General features: G+C 41.4%; 2 protein-coding genes across 2 annotated transcripts in view; one reads left to right on the top strand and one right to left on the bottom strand.

The window, feature by feature from the left end:
- The first annotated feature begins 806 nt into the window (after positions 1-806).
- The window catches only part of LOC115369725 (uncharacterized), a 216,416-nt gene continuing 194,769 nt past the window's right edge, over positions 807-22,453 (top strand). Inside the window, exons 1-9 of the mRNA XM_030066393.1 lie at positions 807-1,030; positions 1,149-1,515; positions 1,770-2,057; positions 2,209-2,757; positions 2,886-3,107; positions 3,912-4,035; positions 4,150-4,622; positions 4,753-5,162; positions 7,973-7,988. Of these exons, the coding sequence (XP_029922253.1) occupies positions 807-1,030; positions 1,149-1,515; positions 1,770-2,057; positions 2,209-2,757; positions 2,886-3,107; positions 3,912-4,035; positions 4,150-4,622; positions 4,753-5,162; positions 7,973-7,988 (2,673 nt within the window). The remainder of the gene's footprint in view (positions 1,031-1,148; positions 1,516-1,769; positions 2,058-2,208; positions 2,758-2,885; positions 3,108-3,911; positions 4,036-4,149; positions 4,623-4,752; positions 5,163-7,972; positions 7,989-22,453) is intronic.
- Positions 10,134-13,414, bottom strand: LOC115370343 (extracellular calcium-sensing receptor-like). Its single transcript, XM_030067331.1, has 6 exons — positions 13,278-13,414; positions 12,854-13,139; positions 11,904-12,728; positions 11,587-11,808; positions 11,286-11,409; positions 10,134-11,032 (listed from the first exon to the last, which is right to left on the bottom strand). Exons 1-6 carry the CDS (start codon positions 13,394-13,396, stop codon positions 10,134-10,136), a joined length of 2,475 nt encoding a protein of 824 aa, XP_029923191.1. The 5' UTR covers positions 13,397-13,414.

The raw sequence follows: 22,453 nt of genomic DNA, 5'->3' as shown, positions 1-22,453 counted from the left end.
TGATTGCTAACTGTGCGTTGGGTCTATATAAGTGGCTCTATACCGATATGCTCTCTCTCTCTCTCTCTCTCTCTCTCTCTCACCCCAGCCTTCAGTTTGTTTTACCTTTTTGTAAATAAGTGTCTTATTTCTTTGTGCATCTAAAACTGGTGCCGTGCCCCTCCTCATGTTGCAGCTTTTTGAGCCGGTCGTAACAATGCCGACTCCCACAGAATATAATAATGTTCTACTCAAGGCAGACTTATTGATAAGCCTTGAGAAGGAACTTTGTGATTTCCATTTCATCATTTTAAACTGAAAATTTAAATCAAGTTCCATAAACAACAGAGCAAGACAAATTGTGAATAATGCTTTGTGAAATTTTAAAAATAGAATACAAATACATGTTTCTCATTCTAATATGTTTTCTCTCTCCTTCCTGTCATTTTGTTAATCCTGTTATCCTACTTGTTTCCCACCAATTACAGTTTAATTTTTGCCCTTATCAAAATAAAGGAAAACAAAACAATTCATATATGCTGGTGGGAAAACAAGCTATTTTTTTTCAAACATCCCTTTTTTATTTGTTTATTTTTGTTAAGACCCTGGCAATATTTCCCCAGCCTCAGAAACATAAGGTGTAACCTCTGATGATGTCACAGCTACCTGGGTGGGCCCCTCAGATTTATGGGTAATAACAATATAAATCATGGGACTGGGATGTCACTGCCCTTTCTACATGGCCAGGGGTGGCTCCTCTGTCAGATTCAGCTATCAAAATAATTACAGCTGGTGAGCTGGAGCTTCCCTCAACACCTGAGCCAGTCATGGCATACCTGACTGCCAAGACTCTCCTGCTGCTCCTTGTCCTGGGGAGTAAATTTGACTCAGCTGCTGTCCTGGAAGACTGTGTTTTCTTGGGGAAAGAAGAAACGAACAGTTTGTATGAAGATGGAGATGTAGTTCTAGGGGGCTTGTTTCCTTTGCACTTCAGTCCCATTTCTTCTATTCCAACATATAAAACAAAACCAGAACCCAGCACATATAAATAGTAAGTGAGCGTTTGAATGTATTTGATAACATGCTGTGGTGGTGTATCTCACTAGTATTGAATTTTAATGTGTTTATCTATACAATCTAATGAGGCAGTTTTCATCACTACTGTCCAGTTTCAGTGCCCGTGCCACGCGTTGGATGCAAACAATGACTTTTGCTATCAAAGAGATCAACCAGCGCAGTGACCTCCTCCCGCAGCTGAAGCTTGGTTTTCACATCCGTGACAGCTGTGATGACATACCTGTGTCTCTGAGTGGGTCTCTCCTCCTGGTGAATGGCCAGCCAGAGCCAGCCAGAGGCAAAAGTCTGCAGGGAGATGAGGGTCTGGATGCAGAAAAGGCTCAAACAACTTCAGGCTTAGGTTCAAACTTTGGCTGTGCTGCTGTACACACAACTATGTCCCCTGTTATCATAGGGGATGCAGCCTCTGGAGTGTCTATGGCTGTGCTGAGAAGTCTGGGCCCCTTCAACATTCCCCTGGTCTGAGCTTTTTATGTTGATGATTTTTATTGTTTATGTTAAATCATTGCAATCTTTTAATGTTAAGTCATGCGATATTCTGGATCTGAAAGTCTGTTGAACAGACTTTCAAGGCTTTAGTGTTATGTGTGTATTTGGAAATGTATAAAATACAATATCTGAAAGAAGTTTTATGATAATTTCATATAATTTGAATTCACTAATTTTCTTTTTTTAAGCATGCAGGGAAGTTGACTGGTTTACTCTTTTACCAGGTGAGCTATTTTGCATCCTGTAGCTGTCTGAGTGACCAAAAGGAGTTCCCCACATTTATGCGCACCATGCCTAGTGATGCCTTCCAGATCAGTGCCCTGGCCCGTCTGGTGAGCTATTTCGGCTGGACCTGGGTGGGAGTCATTGGGGTGGAGTCTGACTATGCCCACTTTGCCATCCAGCACTTCCTCCAGGAGTTAGTACAGTATGGTGTGTGTCCTGCCTACATTCACTTCTACCCTGTAGTCCTGAGTCAGCAGGCTCTAGATGAGCTTCTGGATGTTATTCAGGTACCTCTGGGTCATTACAGATTGTCTCTGGTCATATGTACTTGAATGGAACTCTAAAAACATTTAATGTGGTAAAGTCTTGCGTGCCAGGCTTAGTAAGAATAACTTTAGACAGTATAAAATTCATTAAATGTTAATGTTTGCTTTTCAGGTATCATCCTCCAAAGTTATCATTAACTTCTCTGGTGAGTCAGAGCTACAGAGCATCCTGAGAGAGATCAGACACAGGAATGTCTCCGGGCTGCAGTGGATTGCCAGCGAGGCCTGGGCCACTGCCAAATCTCTCTGGGAGGAGTTTGGTGATCTCCTCAAAGGAACGCTAGGATTTGGCATCCGGAGAGCTGAAGTTATTCCTGGGCTTAAAGAATACCTGACTAGACTCAGACTGTCTGATATTTATGAATCGCCTTTCCTGACAGAATTTTGGGAGGAGACGTTTAACTGTAGACTGAATGGGTCTTTGAACGTACACTCTCACGGGGTCAGCTACCAAGACAGAATGCCTTGCACAGGAAAGGAAGATTTAGATGACATTTACTCTGCTTATTCTGATGTGAGCCAACTAAGAGTGTCCTATAATGTCTACAAGGCTGTGTACCTGGTGGCTCATGCCCTGCAGGACATGAGTAACTGTTTAACAGGGCATGGGCCTCTCCAAAATGGCATCTGTGGAAACCCTAAGAATTTTAAACCTTGGCAGGTGAGGGTGATTTCAACTAATGCCAAATTAGGTTTTTAAAAATTAAGTCAAACTAACAGGAAAGGGGCAAAAGCAAAGTCATGTGCAGTGTACAGTGGTAGAATAATATTTTATTCTTTCTCCCTCAGCTCCTGCACTACATGAAGCATGCTAAGTTTTCTATATTGGGGGAAAAAGTCAACTTTGATGAGAATGGTGACCCCATCGCTTACTATGACCTCATGAACTGGCAAAAAGGGCATGATGGCTCTCTGCATTTGGTTAAAGTAGGCTTCTACGATGCCTCCTTGTCTGCTGGGCACCACCTGGTCATAAATGACTCTGCAATTCAGTGGCCTGTCGGGCAGCAGGTGTGTTCTCTGGGAAGGGGCCTGAGACCCTGCGTATCTCTTCGAATCTTCTATGTACTATTAATTAATGCCACAGTCAATCTGCTGTTATTAGTTCGCAAACTGCTGGGTGTGTAAATGTGCTGCTGAATCACTCATTAAAAGGGATTACAGATGAAACTGGTACCTTCAAGGCTAATTTACATATAGGCCTACTAACTACATAAATGGCATATCGCCAGTATGTTACATCTGTTAATGTAATAACTCTCCATCAGTGGAATAAATCATCAATTTAATAACAATTTGCAGTTAATGATGCCACCCCGATAATATAATAAAGAACTTGTTTTGTTTTTGTTTTTGTTCTTTATTATATTACACAAAATGCTACCCATTTAAATGTGGCATTACATCTAGAAAAGAGATTCATATTTTCAGATGAAGACTTTGGTGAGCATTGTAAGTGAATTACTTTAAAAAACATAGCCTTTAAATGTAATAATTACATGAACAAAACGAAAGGCATTCCATTACCAGCTAGATCATGAAATACCTACCTGGTAATCTTATAATAATTAAATAATAATTAATAAATGATTAATTAATTAATTAATTAATTAATCATTTAATATTGGGGCATTGTTACATTATGTGATGCCCTGGAAACTTTGATTTTTGTACCAACCTGTGTGTTGTACTCTGTATGTGAAATTGATGACACTGTATAACATTATACTATAAGGTTGCAGTACAATGTCAGTGCATCATAGCAGCATATTGAACATTATCAGTGTTTCTGAATGGCTACCCTCTGCCTCTCAGCCAGCCCATTCTGTGTGCAGTGAAAGCTGCTCTCCAGGTACACGCATAGCCAGGAGGAGGGGGGAGCCTGTCTGCTGTTTTGACTGTGTCACCTGTGGAGAGGGGGAAGTTAGTAATGAGACTGGTGTGTAATGTTGCTTTTCACTGTCCTAAGCTATCCAAATAATATCAGCATATGTATCTACACTGGGCTATTTCTCTCTGCTAAAATTTTCTATCTTCTCCACACCTTCAACAGACTCTTTAGAGTGCTTACGCTGCTCAGAGGACACATGGCCCAATGAAGCTAGACATCTCTGCATCCCAAAGACTATTGAGTTCCTGTCTTATCACGAGTCACTTGGGATTGTTTTGTGTACAGTTTGTGTCCTTGGAGCTTGTATTTCCCTCTCCATTCTTGCTATATTCTTCACACACAGAGACACACCATTGGTTCGGGCCAACAACATGGAACTGAGCTTCCTTCTTCTGCTCTTCCTTGCTCTCTGTTTCCTTATCGGCCTGTTTTTCATTGGTGAGCCTTCGGATTGGCTCTGCCGTATCCGGTACCCAGCATTTGGGGTCAGCTTTGCCCTCTGCATTTCATGCATCCTTTCCAAGACAGTGGTGGTCCTAATGGCTTTCAGAGCCACACTGCCTGGAAGTAATATCATGAGGTGGTTTGGACCCAACCAGCAGAGAGCCAGTGTACTTTTATGTACATCTATCCAGGTACAAATATTCCTCAAAAATTACTGTGTTTAAATGAAAAGCATAGTACAGTGGCATGGTAAAATACTGATGAAACAACTTTCGAGTTATACTGATAAGACGTACACTCTGCCATCTCTCCACACCACAGGTAATAATCTGTCTTATCTGGCTGCTCATCAGTCCACCTTATACAAACCACAATACAGGTTATAATGCCATTATCATCGTTGAGTGTGCTATTGGCTCGGAGTTTGGCTTCTGGTGTGTTCTTGGATACATTGGCGTGCTAGCCTGCATGTGCTTCCTCATGGCTTTTTTGGCTCGGAAGCTACCTGACAATTTTAATGAGGCAAAGTTCATCACCTTCAGCATGCTCATATTCTTTGCTGTGTGGATTACATTTATACCAGTATATGTTAGCACAGCTGGGAAATATACAGTGGCTGTGCATATTTTTGCTATTGTGGCTTCAGCTTTTGGCCTTCTTTTTTGTATTTTTGCACCAAAGTGCTACATTATAATTCTGAAACCAGAAAAAAACTGCAAGAAAAATATGATGCACAAGTGAAAATGATGGTAAATTACATGATACATTTATGTAGTATTTTACAAATAAATATAATTATTTGAAATATCTTCCTTTTCTGCGTTTATGATGAATGGTCACATGAATGGAGATATTAAAGAGTTGTTCTCTAGATTTACAGGAAATAAAAGATGACACTGTTTTACTCAGAGTAACATTTATTTTATTACTTTAAAGCAAAGGTCTCGCAGTGTAAGCCAAAGATACTCAAGCTATTAATACACAATTAATAACTGTATATCCTACTACTATAATTATGCTATAATTCAATCCCTTTCCCATTGGGCCAGTGATGCTAAAGTCAACTCCTGGGGGTTTTTGGGATTGGTGCGTTGAGTCGATTGTGCCATAAAAAATCAGAATTGGCCCATGGGCTACAACCAGAACACCCATCTTGGCAATGGAAGATCATACATGGGGCCAAGACTGGAACATTCAATGTCCCCAAAGACCAAGACCCAAGAGGAGCTTTGGTTCAGAGTTGCTACGGGCTTCGGTTCTGGAGATCTTACTAATAAAATTGGAGGGTGGTTTGTGTGTGTGCTAAACTTTTCTCCTTGAGCCAGCAATCCCAAAGCTAGCCTCCAGGGGTTTTGGGGTCACTGAGTCAATTGGATATGGTCCTGTTTCATGCTTCTTGCTGTCAGCACGGTCTACACAGTGCGGATGGCGCACACAGACTTTGTGTATTGATGTCGATAATATAGAAATTAATACCTATTTGTTTTCAACATGGAGTTGTGTTTTAATTACCAACTCTCTCACTGATAACAATACAATTAGGCATGTAAAGCCTAACCCTTTCATGTATGGTGTCCACTAAAATCAGGTGTTACAATTTAGTCTGTGTGTCATAAAGTAAAAATTTTTGTTTTCAACATATGATTATGTTTTCATTACCGCAGTAGTTTATCCTACACTTGTTGGCCCTACTGTAAATATTACAATTTAGACTATGGCCAATGCTGAGAACCTGACCCAAGTGCTATATTAAGGGATATTTTGTAAATTAAATGTGTACGTTCTTAATAACAAAGCTATTATATGAGTAACAAATGAAATTATAGTTCAATATATAGCATGATATGGGTGCCTGTATAACCAAAATACTCAAAACATTCAAAATAAGCATTCATGACATCATGAGTAAGTTTAATATCATAGTCTTTTGCTCAACCTGATCTCACAGAAATCCGTGAAATGAGCACAACCTCTTAACAACGCATTGCGTGCTCCTGGCACATAACCTGTTATAATTATGTGTGGCCACCACAGAAACAGCGTCCACTGAAAGTCAATTAGGATCCGTGTCGTATGGCCACCACGCAAACGCTGTCCACTGAAAGTCAATTTCATGTGGGTGGTAGTTCATAGATCCCGGAAGTGCAAATTTAATCAAAAATAATAAAATAAAAAATAAAAAATCGCCAGTTTTCTAGACTAGGCCTACCATATTGACCCGCATAAAAGACGACCCTGATTTTAAGATGACCCCTCTTTTTCAAGACCATTTTTGGAAAATAGGCTACTTTTTATATGGACAAAATCTTGTTTGAATAATAAAAAAGCCACCGGCCTGCATCAGGCGGGTCGGCCGCGGCACCGGCTGGTACCGCGCCCACCCGGTCAGGTCTGCGGGATCTGACAGGTGAGCGGTCAGTGCCGCGGTCGGCCCGCCTGGTGCCATGGCCGGTAGGAGTAGTATCTAACATGGAAGGGCGCAAGCCAGTAATTTCGCCTAGGGCGGCACATAGGCAGAACCGCCACTGTATAGTTTATAATGTCATCATTTTCATATTTTTCTAGTCCACAAAAATCACATTTTAAGCCATTTTGAAATCAATGAACGAAATTTTATTTTAATCTGAAAAACACCGGCGTTACCAAGGCAACGCGCTTCATGCTACCTGGTGACTCCCGGCTTCTCGGCTTCAAAGACGTCACGCCGTGGGTGGTGGTTCATAGATCCCGGAAGTGCAAATTTAATCGGTATTCTGAAAAAAAGGTCTGATTATTAGCCATAACGTTGTAACCACCCAAGGCAGACTTACCACGAGCTATGAGGATGTGTAACGATGGCATGTGTCCACAAGTCCCGTATAATATCAACTTTATTTTAAGAAAACACGTTTTATTTGCGATATCATATCACGGAGAAGCACTACATTACCCATAATCCTAGTGTTTATCAGCGACGTGTCTGAATTGACAGCTTTCATCAATAAAGTCAATAAAATCTAATAAAGTGCATGAAAGTTGATAATGTGCTGATATGTTACGCCATTGAACACAACTCTTTCAGTCAGCAAAACAGAGCGGGTGGAAAACCCGTCGAAACACGTCAAAAATAGCACTAAAGATTTATATAGTCTATATATATATTTTTTTCATAACACATCTTCATTCGTGGTATAAACATAGGCTACATGTTACGGTTATGCTTTTGCTGTTGAAAAACTACCGTATGTATGGTTTTTAAACCTAAATTCACAATGTTTATCCTAACCCGGAAGAGGGGTACCAGAACTACAATTCGTGCAGAGTTGCAACACACAGAACTTTCCTGCGCCATAGCTTTTGTAGTTCTAACATGTTATGGCTATTATATGAAGTGGTGATCACTAATTTTGCAATCTTAATCAAAGTTTTTGGGTGTGGGAAGAACGCCTGAATGGTCAGATTTTAATTTTTTTTTTCTTAAGATAGTGAAATCATGTTTTTTCCATGTTTTGACACTAGTCGGTGGCGCCCCCTATTGGTTTGCCATCGGACATGATAGTAGAGGTCAAGAGCTTTCCAAAAATGTTGACCCCATGTCTCTACCATATTTTGTTGCTGCACTGTAAGCCTTTAAAAGTGTCTCAGGTGCAAGGTTCAAAGGGCACTTGTGGGGAGCAGGAACTGCCCACTGGTCTCACACTGAGATATGTTACTCCATAGGTCAAGACCTTTCAAACGATGTCTTCATTGTTGTTCTGTGACAAAGTTTGATTTTCATCGTGCTCCAAGCCAAGGCTGTCTCAGGTGTACATCTGCAGACCTCTTTTAGGGCCAAGCTTGATAAAATCAGTCAAACTTCTTTAAGGGGGTATGTAATGGCCACATTTATTTAGAATATTGATGTTAGTCATATACACAGTCATACTTTTCAATTTGGACCATTTCAAAGCTTTTTTTCCCCCATAAAATACTCAATGTTTCATATTTCAGATTTTCCCATTAACTTAATATGGCCACCTGAGACACTTTTAAAGGCTTACAGTGCAGCAACAAAAAATGGCACAGACATGGGGTCAACATTTTTGGAAAGCTCTTGACCTCTACTATCATGTCCGATGGCAAACCAATAGGGGGCGCCACCGACTAGTGTCAAAACATGGAAAAAACATGATTTCACTATCTTAAGGAAAAAAAAATTAAAATCTGACCATTCAGGCGTTCTTCCCACACCCAAAAACTTTGATTAAGATTGCAAAATTAGTGATCACCACTTCATATAATAGACATAACATGTTAGAACTACAAAAGCTATGGCGCAGGAAAGCTCTGTGTGTTGCAACTCTGCACGAATTGTAGTTCTGGTACCCCTCTTCCGGGTTAGGATAAACATTGTGAATTTAGGTTTAAAAACCATACATACGGTAGTTTTTCAACAACAAAAGCATAACCGTAACATGTAGCCTATGTTTATACCACGAATGAAGATGTGTTATGAAAAAAATATATATATATAGACTATATAAATCTTTAGTGCTATTTTTGACGTGTTTCGACGGGTTTTCCACCCGCTCTGTTTCGCTGACTGAAAGGGTTGTGTTCAATGGCGTAACATATCAGCACATTATCAACTTTCATGCACTTTATTAGATTTTATTGACTTTATTGATGAAAGCTGTCAATTCAGACACGTCGCTGATAAACACTAGGATTATGGGTAATGTAGTGCTTCTCCGTGATATGATATCGCAAATAAAACGTGTTTTCTTAAAATAAAGTTGATATTATACGGGACTTGTGGACACATGCCATCGTTACACATCCTCATAGCTCGTGGTAAGTCTGCCTTGGGTGGTTACAACGTTATGGCTAATAATCAGACCTTTTTTTCAGAATACCGATTAAATTTGCACTTCCGGGATCTATGAACCACCACCCACGGCGTGACGTCTTTGAAGCCGAGAAGCCGGGAGTCACCAGGTAGCATGAAGCGCGTTGCCTTGGTAACGCCGGTGTTTTTCAGATTAAAATAAAATTTCGTTCATTGATTTCAAAATGGCTTAAAATGTGATTTTTGTGGACTAGAAAAATATGAAAATGATGACATTATAAACTATACAGTGGCGGTTCTGCCTATGTGCCGCCCTAGGCGAAATTACTGGCTTGCGCCCTTCCATGTTAGATACTACTCCTACCGGCCATGGCACCAGGCGGGCCGACCGCGGCACTGACCGCTCACCTGTCAGATCCCGCAGACCTGACCGGGTGGGCGCGGTACCAGCCGGTGCCGCAGCCGACCCGCCTGATGCAGGCCGGTGGCTTTTTTATTATTCAAACAAGATTTTGTCCATATAAAAAGTAGCCTATTTTCCAAAAATGGTCTTGAAAAAGAGGGGTCATCTTAAAATCAGGGTCGTCTTTTATGCGGGTCAATATGGTAGGCCTAGTCTAGAAAACTGGCGATTTTTTATTTTTTATTTTATTATTTTATTTTGATTAAATTTGCACTTCCGGGATCTATGAACTACCACCCACATGAAATTGACTTTCAGTGGACAGCGTTTGCGTGGTGGCCATACGACACGGATCCTAATTGACTTTCAGTGGACGCTGTTTCTGTGGTGGCCACACATAATTATAACAGGTTATGTGCCAGGAGCACGCAATGCGTTGTTAAGAGGTTGTGCTCATTTCACGGATTTCTGTGAGATCAGGTTGCTTTTGCTCTAGTCTTTTCCCATGACATGCCTCTTGTTATTTCTCTCTGGCTTTATCAATATTATGTAACATTTAGGTGCAAAAATGCTAATAAGTAAGCCAAATGCAGAGGACAAAATTGCAAATATCTCCACAGCTACAGTGAATTTGCCTGGAGAGCTCACATAAGCTGGGATAAAGGTGATCCACACAGCACAGAATATCAGCATGCTGAAGGTGATGAATTTGGCTTCATTGAAGTTATCAGGCAACTTGCGGGCTAGAAATGCCAGAACCAAACATATTGCTGCAAGGATCCCTATGTATCCAAGGACAGCATAGAAGGCAGCCTCAGAGCCAGTGTTACACTCTAAAACTATCTTCTTTTTACTGTATCTGAAAACCATGTCTGGGAAAGGTGAATTTAACTTCAGCCACAGTATGCATATAATTATCTGAAACAAAGTGCATGAGCAAACTATGATCCTCTGCTGGACAGGACCAAACTTTGCAGCCATTTTGTTACCAGGAACAGTGGCTCTGAAAGCTGTCACTACGACTATAGTTTTTCCCAAGACACAGGAAATACAAAGTGCAAAAGTCACACCAAAAGCTGTGTGTCGGAGCATACAGGTCCAGACTGTAGGTCTCCCAATGAAGGTGAGGGGACAGAGGAAACACATGAAGAGAGAAAACAGCAAAAAACAGCTTAGCTCAGAGTTGCTTGCCTTAATTACTGGGGTTTCGCGGTAACGGATAAAGACCAACATTGTGGCCAGTGACAGAAAAGCCCCAAGTAGTGATACAGCTGTGAGTGCTATTCCCATCGGCTCATGATATGAGAGGAACTCAACTGTTTTCAGAATGCACTTGTCTCTCCTCTCATTCGACCAGTACTCCTGTGGACAGGGTGTACATTCTGCTGCACCTGTTAAGCATGAATGGAAAATATGAATTCTGTATGAGGATGTTAAATTAGCAGTACATTATGATATGTTGAGGGGAAAAATGTCTAATTTAGAAGCAATGAATAGAAAAATGTGCATTGATAGTGACCAGTTTTTTTTATGAAACTAAATATGAATCGTGATACTGGCTGAAGAACACATTATACATATGGGTTTTAGTATTGTATACATGCTTTAACATAGATGGCTCCCCCTAAATCCAAGTTGTGGTACCTGTTGAGTTGGCTATAGTTCCATCAGCACATGGGATGCAATCAAAACAGCAGATGGGCTTTCCCTGGATTTGAGCTCTCCTGGTTCCCACTGGACAAACAGCAGAGCACACTGATTGTGGAACCTGAGGAAAATATTACAGAGCAGAAGCTCTAAATTTCCACCATGTAATAATGTCACAGCCAGGCCAAGTAGGCCTTACCATGCTCAGTATCCCTGATGGTTTATAGTCATTACTAACACGACACATAATGCATGTGAAAAGAAAGCTTAGCACGGGAAACAATGGCACAGTGATTACCATTTTCCCAGTCCTCCACACAATCTTTTCCTCCTGGATGCTGAGTTCATATTCCCTATTAGCAGCAGAGGCAAAATGCCCCACTGTCACATGTTGCACCTGTCCGTCTCTCAGCTGCCAGTTTATAATGTCATAAGAAGCAGGAGGGTCCCCATTCTGGTCAAAGAACACAGTCTCCCCAAACTGATTTGTAAAGTGTACCCTTTGCAGGTGACCTGTTACCTGAAAGGAGGAGGTATTGTGCTTAGTAGAAAAGATCAAATCTCATCTGCAGACAGCAGAGAGAATCTCCACTTATATTACAAAATATTTCTCACCTCTTTGGGCTGAATTTCTGATATGTTCAAACACGGTCTCACTGGTTTTTCCTCAAATGGTTGGCAAAAAAGCAAATGGTGAAGGGCATGTGCAACAGCATAAACTGCTTTATACACATTATAAGACACTCTAAGCTCTGTGACATTGAAAAATGCATCCTGTGAGTTCATTAGTGACTCCGCTCCGGTGCACATTTCACTCTTGGCCTGAGTCCCTGGGAGCTCCCCAGGTAATGGGGGTCTGCAGCCCACCATCACCTCCCAGAAATCGCTCACAAAGGCTGCACCTGTGTTTGTATAAGGGCTGATGCCTGCAAGGAATGATCTTAGCTTTGGAATGGCCATTTTCCGTGCCACAAACCCTATTGCTCCGCCAAAAGAGCGGTATATTTCAGGAGTGGAGGGTCGTGCAGCTGTTATCCAGGCCTCACTGGCAATCCACTGAATTCCTGTAATGTTCTGTTTTAAAATCTCTTTCATTAAAAGGTACAGGTCTGCTTCTTCAGCAAAGGCCAGGATGACTTTGATAGTTGATTTTTGGATCATTTCCACAACATGCAGGATTTTATCCATCTTGTATGTCCGTAGAACTGTACCAACAAATGCAACACAGACCCCAAGCTTTTCAACCTCTTTAGTAAAGCCCAGGATCCCACTGCGCCCATAGTCATTGTCTGACTGTATGGCCCCAATCCACTGCCAGCCAAAACGTTTGACCAGTGCTGCCAAAGCTTTAGCTTGGTAGAAGTCACTAGGGATTGTCCGAAAAAAGGTTGGGTATTTAGTTTTGTCACTCAGACAGGCACATGTTGAGAAGTAACTGACCTATGCAGAGAAGTGCGACAAAAGGCAGAATGCAGATAAATCATAAAACAAGCATTACCTAATCATTTTGAAAATCACACAATCAAAATCAAAGCCTCAAGAAAGCATTCATTTTCAACTCTTACTATTGGCACTTGGAATGGTCCAAAGGCTTCAGCCACAGCTAACGACCGAGATGATCCTGCCTCTGCTATGATGGCAGAAATAGGTGGAGGACACAGGGAATTTGATTCCATCTCCTCTGGACTACTAACCAACATTAATGCAGCACGTAAGGCATTTGGAGGAGATCCACAAGAATTAAGAATCCTATAGCCAAGAGATATGTTGGGCAGCAGAGTAGGGTGATTGTTGATTTCCTCAATTGCAAATATCATCACCTGGGTCCAGCGGAAAGCACGCAGGTCAAATCTGAAAAGGTTTTGATCATTATGGTAGACTTAAGTATAAAATGATCAAGCTTTCACATGCAATGGCAAAATATTAAGATAAATATTGTGAAACATAATTTATATATAGTATTGAAGTGTCAGATCTAACAGTACTTACTCTGCGCACCTCACTCCAGGTGGATCTCTTTCAAATGAAGTAGTGCTGCTCACTTGTTTGTTAAAAATAGGAAAAATCCCCCCGATCATTACATCTCCCTGCTTGAACAAACTCGGCATGTCAAACCTACCCAGCAGCTCACAGCCAGAAGCTGTCTTCAGGTAAAGAATGAACAAAGAGAAAAGCATAACCGACTTCAGCTCATGCATGGCTGTTCAGCATTTTTCTGAGAGACATCAAGGCACTTATAACTCTGTGGTGGAAGCAGGTGGACAGGTGTTAACTTGATAAATGCTTGGGTTAGCTCCCAAAGGGCACAGCAGTCTCAGCCTGGTACAGACTGGCACATCAGGGGTGATGATTGTTATACTGAATGAAAAATAAAATGAAGCCAACCCACTGACCCATCTCATACTTGACTAATAGCATCATTCATAGTCCAGCTTTGCTAATCTAATGTGTCAAACACTAAGAAAAGTGTAATTTGTTGTAGTTTATGACTGAAATAATCAATAACTTAGGAAGAGAAAGTTTGAACTAAGATGTAAAAATCAGAGAAAACTGTTTAGAGGCTGTAAAAAGTAACATATAGGGTGCAGCTGCAAAAGCATTGTCAAGCAGTCTAAAAGGAAACATAATAGATGTATATTAATAAATGACATGGACTAACAAACTATGCATGGCTGGGTTTTCAAAGGCCAAGAGTGGTGGGAAAAATACAGTAAAACTAAGTCTTAGCCCTTGGCTAAGACCTGGGTCCTTTGCTTCATGTCATCCCCTGTCTCCCTCCAGTGTTATGGTGGCTTATGAGGTGTATAATGTGGAGCCAGATGAGCTGAAATAAAACACAATCTTAGCATTAAGAAGTCTATAAATACACTAGGAGTCATAGAAATATATCCATAAGTGCAAAATAAATGTGTTTTTGCTGTTGCATTTAGTACTAATTTAGACAAAATACAAAGGTACCTTTTTCAGTTGACAAACTGGGCCATTTCTGAGAGAGTTGTGCTGCAAGTTCCTGATGTTTGGTTTTAGGTCAGATGGATATTATTTGTCTATGTGACAGAGTGGAACGCCAGGGCCATCAGAGAGGAACCTACCAGGGGGGTCCTACCAACACCCCGTGCCTTGGGATTATTCGACTAGAGAGCTCTACAACCACTTCAAGGTAACGCACATAAGGTATTTCCCACCCATCGGCTGTGTGGAGCTCCAACCACTGGCAAGACCATAGTCTTTCCAGGCCGCAAGGTTTTATGTGCTGGGAAAAGAAACTCTCGGTAACTGTGGTGACCATGGATCCAGTGTCTAACAAACAGGGAACCTCCACCCCTCCCATGGATACAGCTACATGTGGGCAGGGGCATATTAAGCTAGACATACAATCTACATTGTCTACACTGGTGGCCACTGAGCCAAGCGGGCCCCCATTGGAACTGTGGCTTGGCAGTTCAGAGGGCAGTAGTTTTCTGATGGGTGGTTGGGGGCATGAAATCTACCAGGGGCGTGGGGAGCAATACTGGAGGGTGACTGAGCCTGCGGGGGGGACCCTGACACCATCACATTCAGGGGCAAAATGACCAGGTTGCTGACATCTCCTGCAGATAATGGGGCCTTTTTGTTTTGCTGGAAGGCGTCTAGGGGGGTTCTGAAGATGAGCTCAGCTATGAGTCAGTTGATTTAACTGCTCCTGCTGACTTTTAAGGATCTCCTTTAGCTGAGCAAGTTTGGACTCTTGAATGTTGTTACCCAACAGTGAAGACCTTCTCTGCACTGCACACTGTATACGAAAGGCTGCTGGAACTGAGTGGCTTCTACCCCAATTGCCCCCTGGCATCTCCTCCCGCTCCCACCTAATGGCTTCCCCACAGACCTTCAACAAAGTGGCATTGGGTTGGAGACGGATGAACTGTTTCAGTTCCCTACACAAAGCACAGTCATATATACATTTTCCACAAACTGATCACGTTGGAGCCCATCTGAATTTGGCAAGGCATTTGGGGCCTTTTTTACAACTTTCTACATCAAACACATTAAGGCATTTGAAAACTCTGGCAGTGTTTCACCCTCTTGAAGCTTTCTAGAAAAAAAAATCCTCTTGCAAGGCAACATACGATTGGAAACAGCCATACAATTCTTGCAATATGTTGAGAACTTTGACTGGATCCTCCCTCTTTACTCTAAGGCAGTACTTAATTTCTTCCTTAGCCTCACCCTCTAGATGGTCATAAATAAAGTAGGCTTGGTCATTGGTTGACAAATGGTGCGCAAGTATGCAAGCCTGAACTTCCTCAAGCCACTCAGAAATGCCTATACCAGTTCTGTCCCTAGATATAGGACACTTTCTGTCCCCGGGTACATACACAAGTCCCAGGAACATCAGAGGGGAGCAGCCCAGTGGCCACTGGATTGCTAGATGCTGTACTGGTGCTTGGCACAGCTCCTGCACGCTCCTGCAACAACTGATGAGTCTCAGCAGTCAATTGTGTGACCAAGTCTCATAGATGCTGTATCTCCTCCACCATACTCACAGTCCTTAGGAGTGTGAGACACCAAAATCAGAGGATGAGGGATGACCTGAAGATCAGTCCATGTCTTGGAGCTCTTGGAGCCAGCTGCTGTTTTGCCTCTTTCACACTACACTAAAATACAGTAGTGGGGACAACACCCATGCACACAGCAACAATTCACCAACTGGTATACCCAACAAAACAAAAAGGAAAACACGTCTCTGTTCTTACAGTGGATCCTGCTGAAAACGGGAAAATGTGACAGAGTGGTAAAGGAAAAACCAATGGCCCAATACTTGGAAGGTTAAAATGCCAATATACTATTACCAGCCTGGACACTCAAATTTGCATAAGTTTCTTCACCAAGAAAGACAGAGACATGATTCCAATTGCAAAATATTATTTATTGATGATTTTGGTGTGAAATCCTGGAAGATGCTTAAAAAATGGGTTAAAACAAAAGAAATCAAGGCAAGCTAAAATACCAGTATGTAAGAATATATTCTATTACAAATAAGCAACTCTTTTCAAGACATTTAGAATCAAAACAGGAAAAATCCTTGTTTTTCTCAGAAATTGCTGAAATGTTACATGACACAGATGCACTCAGATCTTTTCACTGAATTCCTTTACGAATATTTAAGTGTTTAATGCTCTTTGTTCTCTTAATCCAAAAACATCTACTGGGGCTGATCAGCTAGAGCGAAGGCTTCTTTACTTAGCAGCTCCATTTTTAGTTGATTGCTTAACTTATATTTTTAATCTGACTTGGGTGACACTGGGCTCGAGACTAACAGCATCCTGTTGTCTCTGGACAATATAAAACAGGTTTGGGTGAAACAGAAATCATCCCGGGATACCCCCAGACCAAAAGGGTATTTCATATATAATTTTTTGTCATTTATTTATTTAAAACTATCTCTTAGCAAATGACTCACTGACTTGTATGTGTTCTTGTGCTGTTACTAGTTACCATCACTGGCTGACATGCACCTGCAACGCTGATCCTCTCACACACACACACACACACACACACACACACACACACACACACAGTAGCGGTTTTAGGCACGGGCGAACCGGGCAGCCGCCCGGGGCGGCATTTTTTCATGTCACGTGGGGGACGGCACGAGCGCCAAAAAAAAAAAAAAAAAAAAATCATCAGCGCTGCAAAGCAGTTTTCTATAACCGTATTCATCTGAATATAAGACCAGTGGTGGTTCTGCCTATGTTGCCGCCCTTGGCGAAATTACTGGCTTGCACCCTTTCATGTTACTACTCCACTCGCGGTCGGCTCGCGTGATGCCGACTGATGGTGCCGCGGCATATTGCGGGTCAATACGGTAGTCTAGAAAACTGGCGATTTTTTTTTCTCGTGCGCCCCCAAGTAGATTGCGCCCTGGGCGGTTGCCCACACTGCCTACAGCAAAAACCGTCCCTGTATAAGACGATATTTTTTCCATTGAAAATGCCCTGAAAAAACACTCTCGTCTAATATTGGGGTCTAAGCAAATACACATGTATTGTTGCATATGTAAACCAGTAGGTAGACTCGCCTGATGCCGCGATTACCGGCGAATAGCCGCATTGCGCAGTCAATAATCAACCATGTTGTCAGTGTCATTGTCTGTTGTGCTGCTGCAGCCGCAACACGGAAGGGCGCAAGGCAGTAATTTCGCCCAGGGCGGCAACATGGGCAGAACCGCCACTGCACACACACACCAGCGCTGCATTCAGTCACACCAGAAAAGACAAAGAAGGCCTTTTCACATTGTATTTTTACTATATGCAAGTAAAAACTCCTTGGTCACTGCTACTGAGAAAAAATATTACCCTCACAGCATTTCATATAGCCTACTTTTTGACCACAGCTGACAAAAAATAAATGTTTACACTACTGATGTACAGTTTTGATCTAAACAGGTCTGTTACTAACTATTCTTAACCTCCACTTAACCGCTGAAAACACTCTGCCTACTGCTCACATCTGAGTCACTCTTGGTGCTTCCTTTAAAATCAGTGCTACAGTTCTCCAGACTCATAATACTGGAAAATCTGAAGGTACAGTGAACTGGCAGGCCTTTTTTTCACACTTCAAATCTGTTTTTCACTAATCATGGGTGAGAAGCCTGCCTATATCTTAACAGATAAAGAGCAAGTCACACATGAAAACGCTCCCCAAGCGATTTCTCTAAAAAATGCCCCCTCTTTTACACAGCAGAGGAAGAGAAAATACTGGTCAAATGAGCACATGCTCTGCCTTAAAGCCCACCCGAGTCATCTCTGGCCAAACCAGTCTCATGGGAGTTTGTGCAATAGTCACAAAATTTAATCCACAGATTGGTGTTCCTCGACATGGTAGCCTATATAGATAGCTGTAAGGTCTAGACGTTAATTCATACAGAAGTTAATTTACTAAAAATATATTTACAATGTTTAGTTAACTGTTTACATATTTATGTTTATATGATTATTTGCATGTTTACATGTTGAAATAGTTACATCTGCATCTCTAGAACAGAATAATCTTCTGAATGCACCTCAGTGGTTTGCTCACATTTACCTTAGTCAAGGTCCCTCTAGCCTCTGATTGGTTAGTTAAGCGACATGTGAGCCAGGAGGAGGGAGGAGTTGTTAAAACTGATGAAGTGTTGGGAACAGTAAAGTACTGCTTAACCCTCCTGTTATGTTCACATTTTTGAACATCCTTTATGTTTGGAGTCAATTTGACCCCTGCAGTTTAAACTTTCACAAAATTATTATAACTAAAATTGTTACCAAAGTTTATGTGTCAAGTACTTGATGTTTCTTTGTTGATTACCTAAATAGCCTTTTAAATAAGACATAACTCCCCAACACCCCCACTTATACATCCAGTATTCCTATTACGCGAAAATGGAAAAATATTCAAATCACCATAAAATCTCACTGATTGATCTGAAATTGGAAAGAAATATTCATTTTTGGTGTTTTAATGGCTTTATATTATTTCTAAGTACAGATTTTTGTTATTTATAACTGATGCGTTACAAAGTCTGTACAGGACACTGAAAACATCCTCTGTCAATTTCATGTTTACCCGGTAGAACCCATTACATTAGGAACACTCATTAAATATGAAGCAAAAAAAATGATGTTAATCATTTATTTAGAGACGTTAAACATTGGCTGGGGTCAAATTGACCCCAAACATAATAGGAGGGTTAAGACAGTTATCCGTCTCCATCCGACTGCTTCTTATTATTAAGAGTGATCCAACCACCAAGTCAACCCACAAGTCACATAACTGATATTTAAAAACACTATGGAATGAAAAACACAGAAAAACAAAACACAATGGACGACGCCAATACCAATCTTTATTATTTTTCATCGCTCAAAAATGTAAGATTGCCATTTCCGTGCAACCAGTATTATTTCATAAAAGTTTTCATCCAATTAAGATATTCATTAAAAATTTGTTTGAAGGTGTTCATGAAGTGATTCTTAAAATAATAAAATTCCAGGAGTTATTCATATAATAGCTTTGATCTTAATAAAATGATTTAATTTTAAGCAGATTTGATTTACAAGTCATCTATGAGGATAGAATATATACAAATGTCTTGATTTTTGTATAACATAAATAATAAAAGTTTTCAAAATAAGCATTTATGACATAATTAGAAAATTTAATATATCATGATCTTTTGTTCTGGTCTTTTCCCATGACATGCTTCTTGGTATTTTTCTCTGGTTTTATCAATATTATGTAACATTTAGGTGCAAAAATGCTAATGAGTAAGCCAAATGCAGAGGACAAAATTGCAAATATCTCCACAGCTACAGTGAATTTGCCTGGAGAGCTCACATAAGCTGGGATAAAGGTGATCCACACAGCACAGAATATCAGCATGCTGAAGGTGATGAATTTGGCTTCATTGAAGTTATCAGGCAACTTGCGGGCTAGAAATGCCAGAACCAAGCATATTGCTGCAAGGATCCCTATGTATCCAAGGACTGCATAGAAGGCAGCCTCAGAGCCAGTGTTACACTCTAAAACTATCTTCTTTTTACTGTATCTGAAAACCATGTCTGGGAAAGGTGAATTTAACTTCAGCCACAGTATGCATATAATTATCTGAAACAAAGTGCATGAGCAAACTATAATCCTCTGCTGGACAGGACCAAACTTTATTGCCATTTTGTTACCAGGAACAGTGGCTCTGAAAGCTGTCACTACGACTATAGTTTTTCCCAAGACACAGGAAATACAAAGTGCAAAAGTCACACCAAAAGCTGTGTGTCGGAGCATACAGGTCCAGACGGTAGGTCTCCCAATGAAGGTGAGGGGACAGAGGAAACACATGAAGAGAGAAAACAGCAAGAAACAGCTTAGCTCAGAGTTGCTCGCCTTAATTACTGGCGTATCTCGCGAATGGATAAAGACCAACATTGTGGCCAGTGACAGAAAAGCCCCAATTAGTGATACAGCTGTGAGTGCTATTCCCATCGGCTCATGATATGACAGGAACTCAACTGTTTTCAGAATGCACTTGTCTCTCCTCTCATTCGACCAGTACTCCTGTGGACAAGGTGTACATTCTGCTGCACCTGTTGAGCAGGAACGGAAAGTATGAACTCTGTATCTGGATGTTAAATTAGCAGTAAATGAGGAAATGAGGGGAAATGTTTTTATCAAATTTGGAAGCAATGACTAGAATAATGTGCAGTGATACCATGACAGTTTATGAAACTAAATATGAATTGTGACACTGACTGAAGAATACATTGTACATACAGGTTTTAGTATGGCATACATGCTTTAACATATATGGCTCCCCCTAAATCCAAGTTGTGGTACCTGTTGAGTTGGCTATAGTTCCATCAGCACATGGGATGCAATCAAAACAGCAGATGGGCTTTCCCTGGATTCGAGCTCTCCTGGTTCCCACTGGACAAACAGCAGAGCACACTGATTGTGGAACCTGAGGAAAATATTACAGAGCTGAAGATCTAAATTTCCACCATGTAATAATGTCACAGCCAGGCCAAGTAGGCCTTACCATGCTCAGTATCCCTGATGGTTTATAGTCATTATGTATTCTAACAAGACACACACTATATGTGAAAAGACAGCTTAGCAGGGGGAAACAGTGGCACAATGATTACCATTTTCCCAGTCCTCCACACAATCTTTTCCTCCTGGATGCTGAGCTCATATTCCCTATTAGCAGCAGAGGCAAAATGCCCCACTGTCACATGTTGCACCTGTCCGTCTCTCAGCTGCCAGTTTATAATGTCATAAGAAGCAGGAGGGTCCCCATTCTGGTCAAAGAACACAGTCTCCCCAAACTGATTTGTAAAATGCACCCTTTGCAGGTGACCTGTTACCTGAAAGGAGGAGGTATTGTGCTTAGTAGAAAAGATCAAATATCATCTGCAGACAGCAGAGAGAATCTCCAGTTATATTGCAAAATATTTCTCACCTCTTTGGGCTGAATTTCTGATATGTTCAAACACGGTCTCACTGGTTTTTCCTCAAATGGTTGGCAAAAAAGCAAATGGTGAAGGGCATGTGCAATAGCATAAACTGCTTTATACACATTATAAGACACTCTAAGCTCTGTGACATTGAAAAATGCATCCTGTGAATTCATTAGTGACTCCGCTCCGGTGCACATTTCACTCTTGGCCTGAGTCCCTGGGAGCTCCCCAGGTAATGGGGGTCTGCAGCCCACCATCACCTCCCAGAAATCCCTCACAAAGGCTGCACCTGTGTTTGTATAAGGGCTGATGCCTGCAAGGAATGGCCTTAGCTTTGGAATGGCCATTTTCCGTACCACAAACCCTATTGCTCCGCCAAAAGAGCGGTATATTTCAGGAGTGGAGGGTCGTGCAGCTGTTATCCAGGCCTCACTGGCAATCCACTGAATTCCTGTAATATTCTGTTTTACAACCTCTTTCATCAAAGGGTAGAGGTCCCCCTTTGGAACAAAGGCCAGGATGACTTTGACAGTTGATTGTTTGATCATTTCCACAACATGCAGGATTTTATCCATCTTGTACGTCTGTAGAACTGTACCAACAAATGCAACACAGACCCCAAACTTTTTAACTTCTTTAGTAAAGGCCAGGATCCCATTGCGCCCATAGTCATTGTCTGACTGTATGGCTCCAATCCACTGCCAGCCAAAACGTTTGACCAGGGCTGCCAAAGCTTTAACTTGGTAGAAGTCACTAGGGATTGTCCGAAAAAAGGTTGGGTATTTAGTTTTGTCACTCAGGCAGGCACATGTTGAGAAGTAACTGACCTATGCAGAGAGGTACAACAAAAGGCAGCATACAGATAAACCACAACACAAGCATTACTTAATCATTTTGAAAGCACACAATCAGAATTAAAGCTTTAAGCATTCATTTTCAGCTCTTACCATTGGCACCTGGAATGGTCCAAAGGCTTCAGCCAAAACCAATGACCGAGATGATCCTGCCTCTGCTATGATGGCAGAAATAGGTGGAGGACAGAGGGAAGATGATTCCATCTCCTCTGGACTACTAACCAACATTAATGCAGCACGTAAGGCATTTGGAGGAGACCCACAAGAATTAAGAATCCTATAGCCAAGAGATATGTTGGGCAGCAGAGTAGGGTGATTGTTGATTTCCTCAATTGCAAATATC

The sequence above is a fragment of the Myripristis murdjan genome, chromosome 13 (assembly GCF_902150065.1).
Source record: "Myripristis murdjan chromosome 13, fMyrMur1.1, whole genome shotgun sequence".
NCBI lineage: Eukaryota > Metazoa > Chordata > Actinopteri > Holocentriformes > Holocentridae > Myripristis > Myripristis murdjan.
The sequence above is the reverse complement of the archived record's forward strand: the minus strand, read 5'-3'. Positions and strand labels throughout refer to the sequence as shown.